This window comes from Oncorhynchus mykiss, chromosome 9 (genome assembly GCF_057628025.1).
Source record: "Oncorhynchus mykiss isolate SJ-2025 chromosome 9, ASM5762802v1, whole genome shotgun sequence".
In the NCBI taxonomy this organism is placed as follows: Eukaryota; Metazoa; Chordata; class Actinopteri; order Salmoniformes; family Salmonidae; genus Oncorhynchus; species Oncorhynchus mykiss.
This window is the reverse complement of record NC_143030.1, coordinates 45722181-45745142: the sequence shown is the minus strand read 5'-3', so window position 1 is coordinate 45745142 and position 22962 is coordinate 45722181. Positions and strand designations below refer to the sequence as shown.

Sequence of the window (22962 nt, the reverse complement as noted above, 5' to 3'; positions counted from 1 at the left end):
TGCATCACAATTCCATCAAGTCCAAGCACTTGCACCGGTGGTCAGGCACGGTCCTTCTGAAAATGCGGCACTACTGTCCAGTACTGACCGACTTGATGGCACACCAAGGACCACAACAGGACCATGGTTATGTGCAGATATTCTGAACCCTTTCTGATTAACTCAGTCTAGGGATACTGCTTTTAAAGCACATTTATTCTCAGCGTTTGTATGTTAGTGTGCCCAGTGATTGGAGTACTAAACATTTGTGTGTGTGTGTGTGTGTGTGACGTGTTAAGAATTTGTTTGTTCTTATTGGCTGTCTGGATCTGGGGGTGAGGCTTTGAGACAGTGTAGCACGGGTTAAATGAGGTCATTTATCAGATTAAAACGTATCAACAAAAAAATAACAGATTTTAAAAAAAAAACATACCGAGTTAAAACTCCGAATAATTGGATGGTAGAGTTTTATGTAGCCTGATATGCTAATCAAAGTCTGTCTAAGTTCATGTTTGTTGCAGTAGTTATAATGTGGCAAATGGTCCCATTGCCAGTTGGTAATCATTCTCTCCCAAGACATGGTAATTTAAACATCTGTATTTCTCTCTCAAAATCATAAGATTTATAGCATTTCGTTTAGTCGTCTTTACACTTTATATGATATGAAGAAAGTTCATGTTTGATCTAATGTGTCAATGTTTATAATGTAAGGCTGGCAAGAATTCTCTCCTGAGACTTTTGGGTAGAGCATTTTTCAACGTCTCCATTTGTGTCAGAATTATTTGGGCGAATTTGTTTCTAGTCATTATGTCACTTTATATTCTACAATGTGATGTGGCAAATGGCTATAATGCATGGCTCGTTTGAGAGCCTAAGATGCTTTATGCATATCAGTACAGCAGAAGAATCAACCCACACCTACAAAATCATCAAAAGTGGGGCACACTCATACTCACACACCTCTAAGCTACTCCACAGACACGCCCCCCCCCCCCCCCCCCCCCCGTGCTGACTGACATGGTGTCACGTGTGGGTATCGGATGTCAGTGGACTTTGAGACGGGTGGGTCGAGGCGTTGATGTTCGTTTGGACCTTTTCATCAGGATGACAATCTGTGATAACCCTGTCGTCTCTGTGAGACCACGGGCAGGCACATCCCCGGTGGCATCAGGCTAAGGGGCCAGAGATTCACATCATTTCATTCCCATCAAAACGTTGTTGTCTTTCGTTGTCTCAAGTTCCAGAGAAACCACTGCAATATTTTAAACAAATGTCAGGGGATCAGAATTTTAAAAGAGGATAGTTTTTGAGCTTGTTTTAAAAAAAAAATGTAACTGCTCCCTGAGCATGTTGGTACAGTATGTATAATTATAATTAATATAATTATTATAATATGCCTACTGTACCAACTCTACTCTACTACTTTGTGTGATAAGACATGAAATGCTAGTGAAATCGTGGGATGTTCTACTTATGTCCACCTTTTATCATGCCAATTGAAAGTCACACCATGACATAGTTGACTACTCGATTCTGGTTGCGCTCGAAGGGAAGTCAGTTTGATCCATTTTTATCCAGTCCGTGAGACATGTTCCGTTCTCCATAACTTTTCGCTCCTTCTGTCATTCCAAAGCACACGGGAACAACAGACACTGAAATACAACCGGACTTTGTATACCAGCTCACTTTTCCCTTCTCCTACTGATAATGCTATCCGATGAGGAGCCGAGTTTAGTTTATTACAGCGAGAGGCATCTGACTTCACTTACACGCGCGACTCACAGTGCTTCTTGGACCATGTATCATGGAACGGGCCCAGATAGGTCCAGTCCCCACTGTCGACAAGATTTTGTGGAATTATTAAGGAATAATTCATGATCCAAATGTAATCAGGGGCATTTCCACTCCCAATCTGTGTTTGTTAACGGTTCCTAAAAGATTAGAGTATTACAGTAGTTTTGTGTTTCCCTGATTTCATATGTGTGTGGAATGTTTTCCTCAGGTCTCCACACTGTTGTAGGCGGTGAGGGATTGGTTCAGTGTAGTACAGGCTGATGTCTTGTAATCCAACAACCATTATAAACTGGGTGGTTCGAGCCCTGAATGCTGATTGGCTGAAAGCTGTGGTATATCAGACCGTATGCAATGGGTATGACATTTACATTTTCTTTTTACGGCTTTAATTATGTTGGTAACCATTTTATAATGCCCCTCAGGGGTTTGTGATATGTGGCCAATATACCACGGCTAAGGGCTGTGTCCTAGCACTCTGCGTTGTGTCGTGCCTAAGACCAGCCCGAGCTGTGGTATATTGGCCATATACACCACACCGCTTCGGGCCTTATTGCTTAACTATACTAGTGGTTGTAGGATTTCGACAATACATTAGTTTGTTACATAGCTTAAGTCCTGTGAATGTGACAGTGTGCTGTTTAATCAACTGCAGATGGGCCAGGATATCAAGGAGTTTGCTTGGGTTCTCCCTCTTGGGAAAGGCCCTACTTTTAAGCCAGGGCTCTTTTGGTTCCGTCCCAAATGGCATCCTATTCCCTGTGTAGTGCACTACTTCGGGTGCCATTCTGTCTGAATGCGAGCCACGATAAAGGAAGTTTTCAGCAGCGTTGAATCGCTGAGGGGAAGGGAGCGGATTGCCCGCTGCTCTGAGCAGAGTTCAAGGCTTCACTCCACCCTCCCCGGCACACGTGGTGTACGGTAAACACACTCACATGACATCAGCCTGCTCATTCTCTCTGGACATAGTTGTGTACAGGTTTTGTCTTCACCTAGTATTTAGTCTCCCACACACACACGGTCGGGTTATTTTTCTATTTAATTGCCATGCTATTCTTTTGCACTTTCACTCTAATTATATCTAAACTGGCTCACTGAACTATTCAGACACAAAATAGAGAGAAATTGGCAAATGGAAAATTGGCAGCAGTCAGACCGTCCTTATATAGCAGTGCTGGAGAGTGTTCCTGCACAGTGCCTTTGACTTCGAGATGGACAGTATTATTCTTAATCCGGTCCGGCCTGATCACACAGCCATGCTGGACGAAGCACAGTTGGATATACTGGGTCAGCGGTTGGGAAAGAAGTCCCGGTCGGTTTGGGAGAGGGTGAAGGCAGAATGCTGGTGAGTGACAGTGGAGCCTTGTTGCTCCAGCGCGGCATTCATGCTCTATATTTCCATTGTGGCGTGAATGTTAACCCCACCCCCCAGTAGTCTGGGGCATCGTGAAGGGACATACTGTATATTATTATGAGGGACAATATCACATTGTTGGTGTTTCTTTAAAATATTACATTTCCTTTTTATATTTTAACATTTGTTTTATTTGGCCTACATATTTATACCTGTCAAATTCAACAGAGAATTTAGGATTGAACCCCAGCTCTGGTTGTGTCTCCTCTCCCAGGTGTTCTGGTCCCAGGCTGAAGAGCTGCATGTTGTCATCTGTTCCTGTCCTCTCCTGGCTGCCTCGCTACTCCCTCAGAGACAACGCCATCGGAGACCTGATTTCGGGCGTCAGTGTGGGTATCATGCACCTACCCGGAGGTACCACTGACTTCCTGTAGCTACAGACATGAATGAGATTGATACGCACCTGGTTATACCTACCGCTCATGTCTGCTTTAGGCCAGACGCTTCACTCTCTGTGTTTCTCTCCCCCCCCCCCCCCCCCCCCCAAGGCCTGTCTAATGCGTTGCTGGCCGGGGTGCCACCTGTGTTTGGTCTCTACACCTCTTTCTATCCGTCGGTCATCTACTTCATCTTTGGGACGTCCAGACACCTCTCAGTGGGTGAGTGTTAACACGGACCTCTGCGTCACTCTCATCACCTGAAGGGGTGGGCATAATCCAATTCCTTCACAGGCTTTCTTTTCTTTTCAGTTAGTGCTGAATGAGTGAAATGTGGGTTTGAGTTCAGTTAGCCTGAGCGAGGAACGAGTGCAAGGCTTTGAATATGACATCGGTGCATTTCCATGCATGACGGGCACACAGGTACTTTCGCCATTCTCTCTATCATGATTGGCACTGTGACGGGCAATGTGGAGTTGCTTAGCAACGGTGTCGAGGAGCGGGAGGGCGATGGAGGGATGGCTCGAGTGTGTGTGGCAGTACAACTTACCTTCCTTTGTGGCCTTATACAGGTGAGAGCACGCACACACACACACACACACACACACACACACACACACACACACACACACACACACACACACACACACACATCTTAGGATGACAGGCTAGATCTGTTACTTGTCCCTCTCTACAGATAGTGTTGTTCTTGATGAGAGGAGGGGATGTGTGTCACTGGCTGTCTCAGCCCCTGGTGAGTGGCTATACCACGGCGGCAGCCCTTCATATCACCATCTACCAGCTGCCTCTACTCTTTGGCATCCCGACCCACAGACACAGCGGTTTCCTGGCTGTAGGCTGGGTGAGCTTTGTGTGTGTGTGTGTGTGTGTGTGTGTGTGTGTGTGTGTGTGTGTGTGTGCGTGTGTGTGTGTGTGTGTGTGTGTAGGAGACAGAGGGAGTGTGAGAAACCGGTTACAGTGTGTGTGTGTGTGTGTGTCCCTGTCTTCATCCCTGTTCCCTGGTGTGTGTCAGACGCTGGTTGATGTGCTGTCTAGAGTGACTAACGCAACGCCTGGGACGCTGGTTGTCTCCGCCATCTCCATGGTGATCCTGGTGGGAGGCAAGATGCTGAATAGACTCTTCAAGACCAAGCTACCCATGCCCATTCCATGGGAGCTAGTGCTGGTAGAGATACACACACACACACACACACACACACACACAGTCAGACATGAGTCAGAATTGCATAAAGGTCTTTCTGTTGAAGACTGTTCCAGTGTGATGACTTCATCTCCTCTGTCCTCTTCCTTTTATCCTCAGATAACGCTGGCCACCTTCCTGTCAGTGCAGTTGGACTTGTCAGGACAACATGGTGTCCAGGTAGTAGGACACATACCCACTGGGTTAGTCCTACTGTCTCTCGTCGTATTGTTTGTGCCATGTCAAATGAATTTACTTGTGACATAAAACTTGAGTTATTACCATGTTATGTTCACAGGCTACATGGGCTGAATACAGAAATATGATGAAACTCCCAGTATGTCCCCTCTCTCTTTCTGTGGCTCCAGCTTGTCACCCCCAGCCCTCCCCTCTCTAGCCCAGGCCAAACAGCTGTTTGGTCCTGCTCTGTCCCTGGCTGTGGTGGGCTTTGGCTTTACCTCCTCCATGGGCAGAATGTTTGCACACAGACATGATTACGCCATAGACAGCAACCAGGTAACAGAGAAATGAGCTCTCACATGGTCTCCTAATGGACTCACTATATTCACTCCGTTGTTAGGAGGACCAATTTCTCTCTCACTGCTATAATTGGTCTCTTCCTGCTGTAGGACCTGTTGGCGATAGGACTCTGCAACACAATTGGAGGGATGTTCCACTGTTTTGCCGTCAGCTGCTCGTTGTCACGCAGTACGGTCCAAGAAAGTATTGGGGTGAAAACTCAGGTAGACTTTTCTTTTTTTCTTTTTAAAGCTGGAATTTGGTACATTGCTGTGCTTCCATTCCGTCACAAGAGGTGTTGAGCGATGAGGTGTTAGATGGGGTTGAGGTCAGGGCTCTGTGCCAGCCAGTCAAGTTCTTCCACACTGATCTTGACAAACCATTTCTGTATGGACCTCGCTTTGTGCACGGGGGGCATTGTCATGATGAAACAGGAAAAGTCCTTCACCAAACTGTTGCCACAAAGTTGGAAGCCCAAAATCATCTAGAATGTCATTGTATGCTGTAGCGTTAAGATTTCCCTTCACTGGAACTAAGGGACATAGCCAGAACCATGAAAAACAGCCACAGACCATTATTCCTCCTCCACCAAACATTACAGTTGACACAATGCATTGGAGCAGGTAGCGTTGTCCTGGTATCCACCAAACCCAGTCAGACTGCCAGATGGTGAAGTGTGATTCATCACTCCGGAGAACGCGTTTCCACTGCTCCAGAGTCCAATGGCGGCGAGCTTTACACCACTCCAGCCGACACTTGGCATTGCGCATGGTGATCTTGGGCTTGTGTGGCCTACCACTTCGCGGCTGAGCTTTTGTGCTCCTAGACGTTTCAACTTCACAATAACAGCCCTTACAGTTGACCGGGGCAGCTCTAGCAGGGCAGAAATTTGATGAGCTGACTTGTTGGAAAAGTGGCATCCTACGATGGTGTCGAGTTGAACGTCACTGAGCTCTTCAGTAAGGCCATTCCACTGCCAATGTTTGTCTATGGAGATTGCAAGGCTGTGTGCTATATCTTATACATCTGTCAGTAACGAGTGTAGCTGATATAGCCAAATCCACTAATCTGAGAGGGGTGTCCACATACTTTTGTCAGTAACGAGTGTAGCTGATATAGCCAAATCCACTCATTTGAGAGGGGTGTCCACATACAGTGTATATACAAAAGTATGTCATTCTCATTGAAAGGAAGTCGAAGAAGTGGTAGATCTGTTCAATGTGCACTATTTCTATGCTTCCCGTTTCTATGTTTTTGCATCTTTTACTTTCGATTTTATACACCAGCTTCAAAGAGCTGACAAATACAAAGTGTTTTGGTTAGGGAAAAGATATTTCCCAGCAGTTTAGATGTTAAAATGATTCTCTACACGATATACTTGCTTGTTTTGTCACATAAACTGAAATTGGGTGAAGTATTCACATTTTTGCAACCAGGAAATTAACAAATGAATTGTTCTTTGTGATAGACATACTGTAGTATTACATGTGAGAGGGATGCAGAAATGTAAAGCCTGGCTCTGGAATTGAACCCTGGTCTGCCGTGGGGAATATGTAGTCCATAGTTGGCTGTGTGCTAAACACCGGCACGGGGTCAAGTCTTAATCTCACATCTTCCCTCACTTATATGCATCCCACTCTTTTGCTCTCTCTTTTCTAATCTCTCCCCCTCGCTCCTCCTGTCCACAGGCGGCTGGGCTTCTCTCTGCTCTGATGATGCTCACCATCTTGCTGAAGATTGGACATCTCTTTGAGCAGCTGCCAATAGTACTCAAGTCATTTATAACACCTTCTACATTCCCTTCTCTAACACTGAAATCAGATGTTTTGTCTGTGTTTGCGTTCATTTGTTTGTTTTGGTGTTCATATGCTTCTGTTTCATTCTCTGCCTTTGTGTTTGTCAGTGTTTATACTTGTTGCTCTGTCTCTATGTGTGTGTGTGTTACAGGCAGTGTTAGCAGTGGTCATTGTGGTAAATCTGCAAGGAATTCTGGGTCAGTTTCGGGAAGTCCCAGTGCTCTGGGCATCTGACCGTTTGGACCTGGTATGTCAACCTCCATATAACATCCATCATCCATTTTGTATGCCCTTCAGTCATTCTGATGACCCATCACTGATTACCCCAGATAGGCCTCTAATCCGTGGACTTTCCTGTGTCCCTCTCCCTACAGCTGGTGTGGGTGTTCACCCTGATCTTCACCCTGATTTTCAACCTGGATCTTGGCCTGGCTGCTGCTCTGGCCCTCTCTCTGATCACTGTCGTCTACAGGACTCAACTGTGAGTGTGTCGGTCACTCGTTAGGTGGCGTGCATGTTGTGGGATTCGCATAACACCTATGGAAAATCATTCACGTCTATTCTTTCTCATTTTGTCTTTTTGTATTCATCTGTCTGTCTGTCTGTCTGTCTCTTGATCGCTCTCCCAGCTCCCACAGTGCAGTGCTGGGTCATATTCCTGGGACGGACTGCTACAGGGACCTACGTCTCTATGCTGAGGTAACCTTTATGGCAGCCATTGAGAAACCTTTCACCTGAACTCACTAACCAGTCCCTGCTGTGCTGCTGATGAACAACACCCTGCTCTGCTCTGTGTTTCACAGGCCAGGCCGGTTCCTGGAGTTACTGTATTCTCCTGCTCCAACCCGCTGTACTTTGCAAATGCTGAGCTGTTCTTCAGCTCTCTCAGAAAGGTAGGTAGGCTACATGCTATGAGACATAAACTACAACTCAACCCAGACAATATAGCATAAACTACAACTTAACCCAGACAATATAGCATAAACTACAACTTAACCCAGACAATATAGCATAAACTACAACTCAACCCAGACAATATAGCATAAACTACAACTTAACCCAGACAATATAGCATAAACTACAACTCAACCCAAGCAATATAAAATAAACTACAACTCAACCCAGAGAGTATAACAAACTACAACTCAACCCAGACAATATAGCATAAACTACAACTCAACCCAGACAATATAGCATAAACTACAACTCAGCGCAGAATCTGTTTGTTTCTGCATAGTTGTGTATTCCTTCACGTACTTACTGTAGGTTGACAGCTGCAATTCATGCAATGTGAAAGTCTACAAACATTAGCAAGTGTGTGTGGGTGTGTGTGTTTTGTGAAAACAGTCTGTGCAGCGTGTCCAACTGGAGAATGCAGCCCTCATTGAGAACCAGCCCTTACCTCAAATGCAAGGCGCAAGGCACTGTCTGGTGCTAGAGTTTAGCTCAGTCATCTTCATGGACTCTATGTCAATCAAAGCACTATGTAAGGTGAGCCCAAACAGCCATTACCTGAAACAAATAACAGCGAGTATGAGACAGGGAAAGGGAACAAGAGATATTCCATACTGTGCTGTGTAACACACTGTGTTTTTCCGTTGTGGCAGGTTGTGGAGGAAATGGAGGAGCAGGGGGTCAGTGTGTTTCTGGCTGCTTGCCCAGGTAAATTCCCCTCAAACTTCCTGCTACTGCCATAACAACCTCACCTACTTATAAAACTCCCTGGTCTACCCTCAAAACAGTGATGGATGTACTGTAACATATACAGTTGAAGTCAGAAGTTTACATACACCTTAGCCAAATACATTTAAACTCAGTTTTACACAATTCCTGACATTTAATCCAAGTAAAAATTCCTGTCTTAGGTCAGATAGGATCACCACTTCATTTTAAGAATGTGAAATGTCAGAATAATAGTCGAGAGAATTATTTATTTCAGCTTTTATTTCTTTCATCACATTCCCAGTGGGTCAGAAGTTTACATACCCTCAATTAGTATTTGGTAGCATTGCCTTTAAATTGTTTAACTTGGGTCAAACGTTTTGGGTAGCCTTCCAAAAGCTTCCCACATTAAGTTGGGTGAATTTTGGCCCATTCCTCCTGACAGAGCTGGTGTAACTGAGTCAGGTTTGTAGTTCTCCTTGCTCGCATACACTTTTTCAGTTCTGCCCACAAATGTTCTATAGGATTGAGGTCAGGGCTTTGTGATGGCCACTCCAATACCTTAACTTTGTTGTCCTTAAGCCATTTTGCCACAACTTTGGAAGTATGTTTGGGATCATTGTCCATTTGGAAGACCCATTTGCGACCAAGCTTTAACTTTCTGACTGATGGTTTGAGATGTTGCTTTAATATATCCACATAATTCTCCTCGCTCATGATGCCATCTATTTTTTTGAAGTGCACCAGTCCCTCCTGCAGCAAAGCATCCCCACAACATGAGGCTGCCACCCCCGTGCTTCACGGTTGGGATGGTGTTCTTCGGCTTGCAAGCCTCCCCCTTTTTCCTCCAAACATAGCGATGGTCATTATGGCCAAACAGTTCTATTTTTGTTTCATCAGACCAGAGGACATTTCTCTCATCTTCACAAGGTCCTTTGCTGTTGCACTTTTCTCACCAAAGTACGTTCATCTCCAGGAGACCGAACGCATCTCCTTCCTGAGCGGTATGACGGCTGCCTGGTCCCACGGTGTTTATACTTGCGTACTATTGTTTGTACAGATGAACGTGGTTCCTTCAGGTGTTTGGAAATTGCTCCCAAGGATGAACCAGACTTGTAGAGGTCCACAATTATTTTTCTGAGGTCTTGACTGATTTTAAAAAATTTCCCCATGATGTCAAGCAAAGAGGCACTGAGTTTGAAGGTAGGCCTTGAAATACATCCACAGGTACACCTCCAATTGACTAAAGCCATGACATAATTTTCTGGAATTTTCTAAGCTGTTTAACGGCACAGTCAACTTAGTGTATGTAAACTTCTGGCCCACAGGAATTGTGATACAGTGAATTATAAGTGAAATAATCTGTCTGTAAGCAACTGTTGGAAAAATGACTTGTGTCATGCACAAAGTAGATGTCCTAAACGACTTGCCAAAACTATAATTTGTTAACAAGAAATGTGGAGTGGTTAAAAAACGAGTTTTAATGACTCCAACCTGTCTGAACCAAGCTTTAACTTCCTGACTGCATGTAAACTTCCGACTGTATATTTCATACTGTGAAATTTGGCGCTGGACATTGCTCTTATACCTCTCAGGACATTGATTGTACTGTTTTTGTGTAAGATGTAATTGCAGTTGCTTTAGAAATCAGTTTCAGATTGTAGGGTAATGTGCATGTCAGTTTCAGATTGTAGGGTAATGTGCATGTCCGTTTCAGATTGTAGGGTAATGTGCATGTCAGTTTCAGATTGTAGGGTAATGTGCATGTCCGTTTCAGATTGTAGGGTAATGTGCATGTCAGTTTCAGATTGTAGGGTAATGTGCATGTCCGTTTAAGATTGTAGGGTAATGTGCATGTCAGTTTCAGATTGTAGGGTAATGTGCATGTCCGTTTCAGATTGTAGGGTAATGTGCATGTCCGTTTCAGATTGTAGGGTAATGTGCATGTCCGTTTAAGATTGTAGGGTAATGTGCATGTCAGTTTCAGATTGTAGGGTAATGTGCATGTCAGTTTCAGATTGTAGGGTAATGTGCATGTCCGTTTAAGATTGTAGGGTAATGTGCATGTCAGTTTCAGATTGTAGGGTAATGTGCATGTCAGTTTCAGATTGTAAGGTAATGTGCATGTCCGTTTAAGATTGTAGGGTAATGTGCATGTCAGTTTCAGATTGTAGGGTAATGTGCATGTCAGTTTCAGATTGTAGGGTAATGTGCATGTCAGTTTTAGATTGTCGGGTAATGTGCTTGTCAGTTTCAAATTGTAGGGTAATGTGCTTGTGTGTTGCCTGTGTCCTGTAGATAGGCTGGTGATCAAGCTGCAGGCCCAGGGCTTTGTCCCAAACACTCTGTCCAGGTCCTGCCTCTTCCCGTCAGTGCACCACGCTGTCCAACACTGCCAGATATCGCCTCCCATGGCTGTGAATATGTTCCCTTTTTCTATATGCTTTGCTACTGGCCTCGCTACCTCGTGTCCTACGTCTACCAATGTGTCTGTTAGAATTAGTCTGTCTGCTTTGTGATTGTTTTCTACCTCTGCATTGATGTTGTTCTTCTGCTCCTGTAGGACCACAACACAGAGCTGAGTGAGTGTTGATGTGCAGCCTGCAGCTCATGGAGTGGATGGGAAAATGCCACCGTGGAATTCCTGCCACAATCAGAATACGCAGTAGACTGAACTCCCAGCTCAAGCTGGCGTCGGCGATAGGACGATGAAAATGCTTTCCTTTTGAGCTCCTTCACCAACGCTGTGGTTCAACGTCTTCTTTTGAGCTATGAAAAGACAGCAGATGGATTGGAGCCAGCCAGTCTGTCCGTCTCTCTGTCTGCCTCTGTCAGTGTGCCTGTCTTCCGATCTCTAAAACATGTCCAGATCCAACCACCCCCTGCGCCACGATTAGGGGTGTCTGTGGGGGTTTAATGGTTGGGCGTCGCTCCTGCACCTCCTCCAATGAGATCAGACACTCATGGGAAGTGGGTGAGCTCGGCTGATGTCAATCAAATCAAATTGTATTAGTCACATGCGCCGAATACAACAGCTGTAGACCTTACAGTGAAAGGTTTACTTAAAAAAATATGAGATAGAAGTAACAAGTAATTAAAGAGCAGCAGTAAAAAATAACAATATATACAGGGGGGTGCCGGTACAGAGTCAATGTGCGGGGTCACCGATTGGTTGAGGTAGTATGTACAGTACATGTAGGTAGAGTTAATTAAAGTGACTATGCATAGATAGTCTTATGGCTGTTTAGAAGCCTCTTGGACCTAGACTTGCCGCTCCGGTACCTCTTGCCATGTGGCAGCAGAGAGAACACCCAGACAGAATTGACTGTCATTCGTTGTTTGTATCATCGTTTCAATTTCCATTGCAGGCCAACTGTACTACTGGCATTGCCTGGGTGGGTTTGTGCTACACAGAAATAAATAAGGACCGAACTGACTCGCCCTCTTGTGACAATGTAGTTCAGGAGGGCACATTTGGATGCTTTTCTCAACCTCGGTCAGTGAAAGGTTGTACAGGTTATGACTTCAGTCCACATGTTGATAGCCCACTGCGGTTATGTTGTTGAACTACGAGACCATACTGTCAGGTCTTTCATTCTGCTGTGTGTTTTAGAAGACTTGGAAACAGAAGTTGTCTCCCATAAAAGCTTTATTGAAGCAATATGACATCTTGTGTTCAATTCGTTGTTGCGCACAGAATGGTTTATTCTTTTTCATTATAACCATACTGTGTCATCATTGTGTTTCACCATGGCAAATGTTTGTAAGCTTACTCGGTCTGCAGCTCCACTAAAACATGACGCTCTTGTGGTTTCCACGGCGATGGATTTCATGTTAATGATTGGCAGGTGCAACACCCCTGTTTGACTACCTATCATTCTTTTCCCAAGAGAAGTTGTGTGGACAACACTTCTATTAAACTCGATGTGAACCCTTGAATACCAAGGAAAGTAATACCGTTTCAACATATATCATCAAGCTTCAGATGTTATTAAATGACTATTAAATATGAATAAATGTTAAATATCTACTGCATACCAGAAGAGGGAGGGAAAGGAGTACAGCCCATAGTTGAACTTAACTGCAAATGGAGGGACAGAAGAACTGCCTATATGGTATAATAACTGCCTATACTGTATGCCTATACTGTGTATTAAGTCTAGCAGAGGCCATAAATGAAGACATGGTTTATATAACGGGCTCTGCAAGAGGGGTGAACGAACTGGAGGTCAAAGTTCAAAGGTCATCCAGGGGTATATATATATTTTTTTACCCCTATCAAAAAAAACTGTTTCAATGGAAGTTCGGTTCAAAACATTAGAATGACCAACAAACTCCCCTAGTATCATTATTGCGGCCATATCTGTTTGTCCACACAACCAGGTCATACACCATCCACACAGGGTAAGCAAAAACAAGCGTAACATCCCTGACTTAACTGAATTATGTCCTCTCTCTAACCAGGCCCAGATAAGACTCTTCAGACACCTCTTTCTAAAGACATACTGTCTCACTGACTTGTAGCGTCAACAGCACACCTGTCTGTCCATCTCGGCTGGGATAAAGTGATTGATTGGGACTTAGACTCTTGCAGGTGGGGAGGAGGAGAGCAATCTGTGTTTTGTCTTCGTTCAAGTTCTGCTGTCAGAAGATACTTGGACAAAAGGGAATACTCAGTGACAGAGGAAGTTAAGGGGGAAACCAGAGGGCTTTCTAGGAACAGAGGATCTCAACTGGATTAATAACGGAAGAATGACCCCTCTCTAACTCATACCAAGACTCAGACACTTTGGACACAAATTCATCAAGTATTTGGATTACCATATTTGGACATCCTGAAAACGGATGTACTGACCTGCAGTAGATTGACCTTGAAGGAGAGGAACATCTTTCCACAAGTTGAAGCTACATCAAGTGGGATATTGCTGCTGATCATCGAGGATCAACCTGAAGCCAGTTTCTATTGAGACATAAGACATTTAAGTCATACGGTCACAACACATCAGAGCACAGGGAGAGAGTTGACATCAGACAAGGCTGAAGGAAGAATCACTGGTGACCTCTACACAGACGGGACTCTAGTGGGTCACACAGGCCCAACTATGTAGGAGAGAAGGCGTGTGGGCTATCGCACAGACAGAGAGGAGCTGGATAAAGTGAAAAAAGTGGACAAGATCCCTGTCTCGGAAAAGCTCAGAGAGTCAATGAGGTAAGGTAACGTTAACCTTGAATACAACAGAAAATAACCTACAGTACCAGTCAAAAGTTTGAACACACCTACTCATTCATGGGTTATTCTTTATTTTTTACTATTGTCTACATTGAAGAACATAGTAAAGATATCAAAACTATGAAATAACACATATGGAATCATGTAGTAACCAAAAAAGTGTTAAACAAACCAAAATATTTTTTAGATTTTAGATTCTTAAAAGTAGCCACCCTCTGCTTTGATGACAGCTTGGAACACTCTTGGCATTCCCTCAACCAGCTTCACCTGGAATGCTTTTCCAACAGTCTTGAAGGAGTTCCCACATATGCTGAGCACCTTTTCCTTCACTGCGTCCAACTCATCCCAAACCATCTCAATTGGGTTGAGGTTGGGTGATTGTGGAGGCCAGGTCATCTGATGCAGCACTCCATCACTCTCTTCTTGGTCAAATAGCCCTGACACAGCCTAGAGATGTGTTTTGGGTCCTTGTTCTGTTGAAAAACAAAGGATAGTCCCACTAAGCACAAACCAGATGGGATGGCGTATCGCTGCAGAATGTTGTGGCATCCATGCTGGTTAAGTGTGCCTTGAATTCTAAATAAATCACTGACAGTGTCACCAGCAAAGCACCATTACACCTCCTCCTCCCTGCTTCATGGTGGGAACCACACATGTAGAGATAATCCGTTCAGCTACTCTGCGTGTCACAAAGACACGGTGGTTGGAACCAGAAATCTCACATTTGGACTCATCAGACCAAAGGACAGATTTCCACCGGTCTAATGTCCATTGCTCGTGTTTCTTGGCCCAAGCAAGTCTCTTCTTGTTATTGGTGTCCTTTAGTAGTTATGTCTTTGCAGCAATTTGACCATGAAGGCCTGATTCACGCAGTCTCCTCTGAACAGTTGATGTTGAGATGTGTCTGTTACTTGAACTCTGTGAATCATTTATTTGGGCTGCAATTTCTGAGGCTGGTAACTCTAATGAACTTATCCTCTGCAGCAGAGGTAACTTTGGGTCTTCCTTTCCTGTGGCGGTCCTCATGAGAGCCAGTTTCATTCATAGCGCTTTTAGGTTCTAGAAAACCTTTTTTGTAGACCATTCATTTCAAACTAACTACTTCCTAAATGATAAAACCCTACATGTAGCCTCTCTCTCTTAGGTACATATGCAGTGATGAGTGATGATAGCCGGCGTGACAGATCGCTTGGCTCCAGATTCTAACCTCATGATGTGGGACAATGTGGGACAACGCCGCCAATGAGAGTATGGTGGATGTTTTTACTCGAGTCGCGGAGCGGGTGAAAGTGGCAGCCGCCGTGACATTCACAGCCTCTTCGTTCTCTTCCGGGTAATTGTAACTGAGCGTCAACTGACTGCCACAAGACTGTGTTTGCCTGCGGAGCTAAAGCCTCGGCATTAACTCTGTCAGCCAAGTCTTTAGGTCTCAGGCAAGGTTACTCATCACTACTCATCTCTGAACTACAGTACCTCTGTTATATTAGCAGTGACTGTATGACAGCTTCTCCCGTGTGTTTGTGTGTGTGTGTGTGTGTGTGGAGCTGGTTCAGCTTGTGTGTGTAGATGGGGCTGGTTCAGTTCGGCTATGTGGTGACCTACCTGTCTTAGCCCGTGGTCAGAGGGTACACCATCGGAGGAGCCATCCACTTCATCGTCTCTCAGCTCAAGGACACATTTGGTATCCGTTTGAAACGCTACAGCGGGCCCTTCTCCCTGATCTTTGTACAACAGACACACATAGGAAGACACATTGTGACCTTGGGTTCTATCTGACATTTTGGTCCGAAGTTAGTTGATCTTTAGGTGGTCCTTTACATGTGTCATATGGCAGATGCTTGAAAAAGTACCTTTACGATGAAGAAAATGACAAATCTGAACGTTTTGCCTGCGCAGAGAGATAGAGACCTTTTAAACTTGGTGCTATAAAGTTCTATCTGCAATCCAATCACACAATGCTGGGTTGTCAATCAAAAACAATTGTAAGGTGATATCCTTATTGAGTCATGAAAGAGGACGACATCACTTAACTGTTCTGAGACTTGAAAAATACACAGTATCTCAAAGCTATACATTTTGTACGTAGAACCTTATAGGCCCAAGCCCTTGATTATTCATATCATAGGTTTCTGGTCCTGTTTTTAAACCACTTTTTCAGAAGAATGGCCATAATGTAAGCTCTTTATGGTTCAAACAAATAAATACAGGTGCCTTAGAGCAGGTTTAAGGCCCTTCGGAGAGGCATTGCTTAATTTGTCTTGTTCTATATCAACACGAAAACCTCCATGGAAGGGGATTTTCACGAAAATTACAAATTTACCACATTGTATTGACAACTAGCAAGTAGTTTACTGACTTTGTGTGTCAGAGACCAGAAAAAAAAAAATCAGTTTCTCATCCAGAGCTAAGCTAGTCGTGCGTAGGATATACTGTATTTGTCATTTTAGGGAGTTATCGGTTTGACAAACGTGGGATGAACGTGAATTAATTCGGTGATGTGATTCAAAAGAAGGAAGGGTATTATCTTTATTATAATCATTAAATATCTGTACTTTTATATTGAAATTGAAATCATTGTAACATTCTGTGGCCATAAGAGCCATAAGGTTCTACCGTCAATTGCACCCCCGTGGTCATGAAAGAAGAACTCATTACAAAACGATTCTAATATCTGGTATGTGAAAAATGGAATGCTCAAAATATCTCAGAACTATGCTTTTTTTTACGCAGATAGAACCTTATTGTCCCAAGGTTGAGACACACTGATGTTGTGCCCTCTATGGGGGAGGAAATACACCCCCCCCATCACCATCTCTCTCTCGACAGTGATAGAGGAGCGCTATCTAGAGCCAGAAACCAACATAGGTACCCTGGTGGTGAGCCTGGTGTCAATCGTTGGCCTCATCATCGTCAAGGAACTCAACACCTAGCTGGGGGGGAAAAAACTGTCAGTACCCATTCCCTGTAGAGCTGCTGGCAGTGAGTCACAATCCCACTCCTCCTACACCCAACAGAGGACAATAGATTACTGTAGTTCCCACCCTGAAAATTAGACCAAATGAATGGCAGGGAGAGAAAATTGGTGTGTGCACAAACAATGGATGACGAAGTGGAGTAGGACTAAACCTTTTTCCATAAAACAAAGAAATACAGCCCAAACATAATTTTGTCCATTTCTAATGTGGGTTCAGTCACAGACAGACAGACAGACCAGACCAGACCAGACCAGACCAGACCAGACCAGACCCACCCACTGAAGTCTGTCTGTCTGTCAGATCATTATCGCCACGGTGTTCTCCTGGCAGGTCAAACTTGAGGGGGAATATGAAGTGGAAGTGGTGGGAGAGATCCCCTCTTGGTGAGGAGAAGAGTATTATACTGTACACACATAGAGATACACAACCACATACACCACACCCTCTCTCCCAAATGCCTGGAAGTGATGAGAGAGCCAAGTCTATGGGCAGCACACACACTTACACCAACTGATTAATGGACTGCTGAATGTATATATTTTTTTTATCTTGCTCTGCTTGCTCTTTTCCAAATGATGTCTATCTCTAATAAGTGTGACGACCCCCCCACTCTGTCTGCCGTATTCTCTCTTTGTTCTTGTTTCCTTATTAGGATGCCGGTGGGCGGAGTTGGGAAGGTGGTCAGCTACATGGGAAACACCTGGGCCAGGTGTGTCCCAGGATAAATAGACCTCTTCCACATTCATGGAAGAGACTCTCTCCATGCAGACACCTTTGTAGATTGTGTTGTGGTTCTTGGTGGCCTTTTGTTTGTTTGCTTTGGCATCTTTCAACACCTTTCAACACCCTGCATTATCACATTCATGCATGCAAAACACTCACTTACACTACTGATTACTGATTACACACACCATTGTATATTTTCCTTAGTTTTAGTTTATAAATATATATTTTGTTAATCCTTATCTCCACGTTGTCTCCCTTTGTTACGGGCTTTGAGCCGGTTCGTGACATAAGCTACCCAGGAAAAGGCAGAAAATAGCCCATATTAATTTGTTGCCTTAGAAATAAGGTTCATGAAATCAATGACTTGCTAACATTAGATAACGTTCATATATTAGCCATTTCTGAGACTCACTTAGATCATTCATTTGATGATACAGCAGTAGCAATACAAGGATATAACATCTATAGAAGAGACAGAAATGCTTATGGGGGAGGTGCCTAGAAGGTCAGCATCCCGGAGTCACCTCTTCACTGTTGACGTTGAGACTGGTGTTTTGCGGGTACTATTTAATGAAGCTGCCAGTTGAGGACTTGTGAGGCATCTGTTTCTTAAACTAGACACTCATGTACTTGTCCTCTTGCTCAGTTGTGTACCGGGGCCTCCCACTCCTCTTTCTATTCTAGTTAGAGCCAGTTTGCGCTGTTCTGTGAAGGGAGTAGTACACATCGTTGTACGAGATCTTCAGGTTATTGGCAATTTCTTGCATGGGATAGCCTTAATTTCTCAGAACAAGAATAGACTGACGGGTTTGAGAGGAAAGGGCTTTGTTTCTGGCCAGTTTGAGCCTGTAATCGAACCCACAAATGATGACGCTACAGATACTCAACTAGTCTAAAGAAGGCCAGTTTTATTGCTTCTTTAATCTGAACAACAGTTTTCAGCTGTGCTAACATAAATTGCAAAAGGGTTTTCTAATGATAGATTAGCCTTTTAAAAATGATAACCTTTGATTAGCGAACACAACGTGCCATTGGAACGCATGAGTGATTGGTTGCTGATAATGGGCCTCTGAACGTTACAATTACATTACAAATCTGCCGTTTCCAGCTATAATAGTCATTTACAACATTAACAATGTCTACACTGTATTTCTGATCAATTTGATGTTATTTTAAATGGACAAAACTGTGCTTCTCTTTAAAAAACGAGGACATTTCAAAGTGACCCCAAACTTTATACGGTAGTGTATGTGTTATGGCTTTTCAGCCAAATCGTGGATCAAGAGCTATCTATCTAATATCACAGATGGTTTTCTTCAATGGTTGTGTGGTGTACCGCAGGGAAGCTTTCTAGGCCCTCTACTCTTTTTTATTTTTTACTAACGACCTGCCACTGGCATTAAAAGAAGCATGTGTGTCCATGTGTGCTGATGAACCAACCATATACGCATCAGCAACCACATCTAATGAAGTCACTGAAACCCTTAACAAAGATTTGCAGTCTGTTTTGGAATGGGTGGCCAGTCATAAACTGGTCCTAAACATCTCTAAAACTAAGGGCATTGTATTTGGGGCAAATTATTCCGTAAGGTCTAGACCTCAGCTGAATCTGGTAATCAATGGCGTGGCTGTTGAGGAGACATGGTGTTACCTTAGATTGCAAACTGTCATGGTCAAAACATATATATTCAACGGTTGTAAAGATAGGGAAAGGTCTGTCCGTAATAAAGAGACCCTCTTCTTTTTTTGACATCACACTCCACAAAGCAAGTCTGACAGGCTATATTTTTGTCTTATCTTGATTATTGTCCAGTCATATTGTGCTGCAAAGTAATACCTAGTTAAGCTGCAGCTGGCCCAGAACAGAGCCGTACGTTGTGACATAGATGCAGGGAGTCAGGAAGCAAGTGCAGTTGGTGAGTTTAATAACAACACAGGAGAAGCGTACAAAGCATGAAAAACAAAACCAATACTGCCTGAAGACTGAGGCTACTGAGGGCCGGTGGTTAGTAGACTGTGTCGTCGAGTGCCGGAGCGGGAGAGCGGGAGTAGGCGTGACACACGTCTTGTTCTTCATTGTAATCAGAGGGCTAAAATGAATACTATGCATGCCAGTTTCTCTTGGCTAAGAGTTGAGGAAAGACTGGAAAGACTGTGTTTATAAGAAACATTAATGTGTTGGAAATTCTAAACTGTTTGCATAGTCAACTTACACACAATACTGACACACACACTTACCCCACCAGACATGCCACCAGGGGTCTTTTCACAGTCCCCGGGTCCAGAACAAATTCAAGGGAACATTCAGTATTATACAGAGCCATGAGTGCATGTAACTCCCTTCCATCTAATATAGCGCAAGTGAATAGCAAACCTGGTTTTAAAAAAAATCAATAAAGCAACACCTCTTCCCCATGTTCATGTTTTTAAATGTATGTAAATTGTCTGTAATGTCTTCTTCGTCATGTGTCGGACCCCAGTAAGACTCGCTGTCGCGTTTGGCGTTGTCTAATGGGAATCATAATAAATCAAACAAAATATCTTTCTAATCCCTCTCCCTCTTCTCCCAGGTGGCTAGTGCTCTTTCAGCCATGGTGATTCTAGTCATCATGCTGTAGATTGGGGCTGTCTTTGGGGAGCTGCCAAAGGTACCATTCTATTACCTGTTGGTCACTGAGGTGGTTCTGTGTGTGATTGTGATTGCTGGCTATCTTTCTGTCCACCAGGAAGTGTTGGCAGCCATCGTCTATGGGAACCTGCGTGGCATGATGAAACAGTTCATGGATATGGTGAGAGAGAGAGAGGACAAGAGAAATAAAGAGAGCAAGAGAGAGAAAGAGGTAGGGAGAGGAATGGTAGAGAGGGATAGGGGTGAGATGACGGAGGAGAGTGGAGAAAGAGAAGAGGGGGTCTTAGATTTGATTTCAAGTTCATATATAGTTTTTTCCTCACAGAGATGATAGGATCCCACACTCTTAGAAAAAAACCTAAAAGGGTACTTCGGATGTCCCTATATGAGAATCGTTTGAAGAACCCTTCTTGGTTCAAGTTAGATCTTTTTGGGGTTCCATATAGAACCCTTTCCAACAAGGGTTCTACCTGGAACCCTTTTTTCTGAAGTCTCAGGGTTAAAGTGAGAGCGTGTTGTGAGGGAGGAAGATGTGTGTTAACTGGTGTTTGTTTTCCTCTGTCTGGCCCCTTCCCTCTCTCGCCTAGCTGGTGTGGATGGCCACTCTGATCCTGACCGTGCTCTTCAAACCTGGCCTATGCCTGGCAGCCTCCATTGCCTTCTCGATGCTCACGGTCATCTTCAGGACCCAGCTGTGAGCACACAATCACTCACATGCACACACGTATTCCCACTATAAACCACAGCCCACATTAACTCCACTCTATCCCTGACAGACTCCACTCCACTCTACTCATTTCAATACCCCCCCCCTCCCCACACACACACTCATCATTAAATCATTCACTCTTTATAGTCAGTTTAACAGATTTAAAAGGGACTCAACGTCTCATCTGCTCCTCTTACTGTGATAAATTACATGTTAAATCCCTATGCCTGTCTATTTGTCAGTTTCAGGCCAAAGTACTCCTCTTCTAGGTCAGGTCCCTGAGACTGACATCTACAGACCAGTGGAGGACTATAATCTGTAATGTGTCCATGGAGACAAGATAAATACGTAAATATACAATACATATTCAGTTACTCTCTAATCATACTGCCACTCAATCAATGGGAAATCTTTAACTTGTACCAGGGCTATGTCTGTGAAGGTGTTTCACTTACATTTTCGGCAGTATATCAGTTGTTAAGTGAACTTTAACTCCGGAGTGAAGTATCACCTAGGTACATATCTAGGATCAGCTTCCCCTCCCCCAATCCTACCATTAGTGGGGAAAATGCAAAATGGACCCAAAATCAGCATCTGATGTGTAATGACACAGCAACAGATATCATCACATCTTTAGCCAACTTGGTCTCAGAGTATTTTGTATTATTCTGTATGTAAATCTGAGACACTCCATTTAGTGTGATATGTTATGTTTTGTATGGGACAGCCCTCCCCTAACTCGGAAGATGCTGGGCCATTTGTGCGTTGCCTCATGGGTTTCCCTTTCGCGGCTGGCACGGGTCTCGAACCAGCATCTGTAGCAACTCAGTTTGTACTGCGATGTAGTGTCTTAATACACCACTCGGGAGGCTCCATTTACAAACGTTTTTAATGCTTATCAACTGCCTTGCACAAAGTATCAAAATACTACACAAGACTCTTAAAGAATTTCATTTAAATGTTAATTGTATTTTTTGAACACAGAAACAAATAATGAAATGTTAATTATATAAAGCAGCCCGTGTAATCATCTGCCAGTAATACATTTGGGCCAGATAACTCACACCGGAAGCGGTCCGAGCTCAATCCCCGCATCCTAGACATAAGTAATACTGCTGAAGGCGGCCCAGACTCGGGCCATATGACATCGGCCGAGTCTGACTCTCAGCCGAGTGCCCCGACTCTCAGCCGGAATCGGCCCAGATCCACTGTGCTAGCTGGGAAGGGTTAGCCAACATGCCTAAGTCGTTGCAAAGTTGTTTATTAATTAGCTAAAATGCTAAAGTTGTCCTCACTGAGATTCAAACACCTTGGGGTTGCTAGACGTTTGCATTATATGGCCACCCATCCACCCCGACGAACCACCCTCCTTTCGTTTTTGCCTTAAGTAACCTTCCATCTTATGAAACCATACCAAACGTAACATATCATACTAATTTGAGTGTCCCAGACTTAAGTTTACTATGTTACGTACAGTCTATGAGACCAGTCCGCTTTATCAAGTCTGTTATAACAAGGGGTGCGTTTGTAAATTCACTTTGGAGTGTGCTCGTAAATTCAGACAGTTGTCAGATTGTCCATTCGTAAATTTAGAGCGTTTCGCTCTCGGAGCGTTAAGAGTGCACACTGGACGTTCTGGCCGAGGAGTAGGGTTGATCCCAGCATTCTGACCACACAACCCAGTCAATCAGGTTAAAGGTTAAATAAAATAAATAAAAAAGCACCCAAGCTAACTGGCTAACTTTGGCTAGCTTGCTAGCTATTTCCAGACACAAATGAGAGAACAGAACTCACTCTGACCATTTTACTCGCCCTGGCAGAGCTGGTTAGCCTGTTTTCATGTTATCCAGAGCGTTGGTGACTGTAACTGTGCTGCTGGCAACAATTTAATTACGCTTTTTTTGCTGACGTTTACTGACAACACCGCAATTACTATGCGCTACACAAGGAATTA

The 22962-nt window shown here is 43.9% G+C and overlaps 1 protein-coding gene and 1 long non-coding RNA gene across 6 annotated transcripts; both read left to right on the top strand.

The window, feature by feature from the left end:
• The first annotated feature begins 458 nt into the window (after nt 1-458).
• On the top strand, nt 459-12400 carry slc26a6.1 (solute carrier family 26 member 6, tandem duplicate 1). 5 transcript variants are annotated; one of them, XM_036987995.2, is made up of 18 exons: nt 459-3115; nt 3399-3538; nt 3673-3783; nt 3985-4133; nt 4259-4423; nt 4595-4747; nt 4883-4965; nt 5131-5278; nt 5392-5505; nt 6970-7047; nt 7229-7324; nt 7452-7558; nt 7707-7776; nt 7881-7970; nt 8425-8568; nt 8685-8739; nt 11038-11156; nt 11303-12400. In XM_036987995.2, exons 1-18 carry the CDS (start codon nt 2982-2984, stop codon nt 11330-11332), a joined length of 1986 nt encoding a protein of 661 aa, XP_036843890.1. In that variant the 5' UTR covers nt 459-2981; the 3' UTR covers nt 11333-12400. The 5 variants fall into 5 exon arrangements, with proteins under 5 accessions (XP_036843890.1, XP_036843891.1, XP_036843889.1 ...); XM_036987996.2 differs by lacking the exon at nt 11038-11156; XM_036987994.2 differs by having other exon boundaries at nt 11038-11389.
• Nucleotides 12401-20236: 7836 nt separating this feature from the next.
• LOC110532083 (uncharacterized) lies at nt 20237-21489 on the top strand. Its single transcript, XR_005053248.2, has 4 exons — nt 20237-20318; nt 20397-20459; nt 20887-20993; nt 21251-21489. It is a non-coding gene; the product is annotated as an uncharacterized LOC110532083 (long non-coding RNA).
• Nucleotides 21490-22962: the final 1473 nt, after the last annotated feature.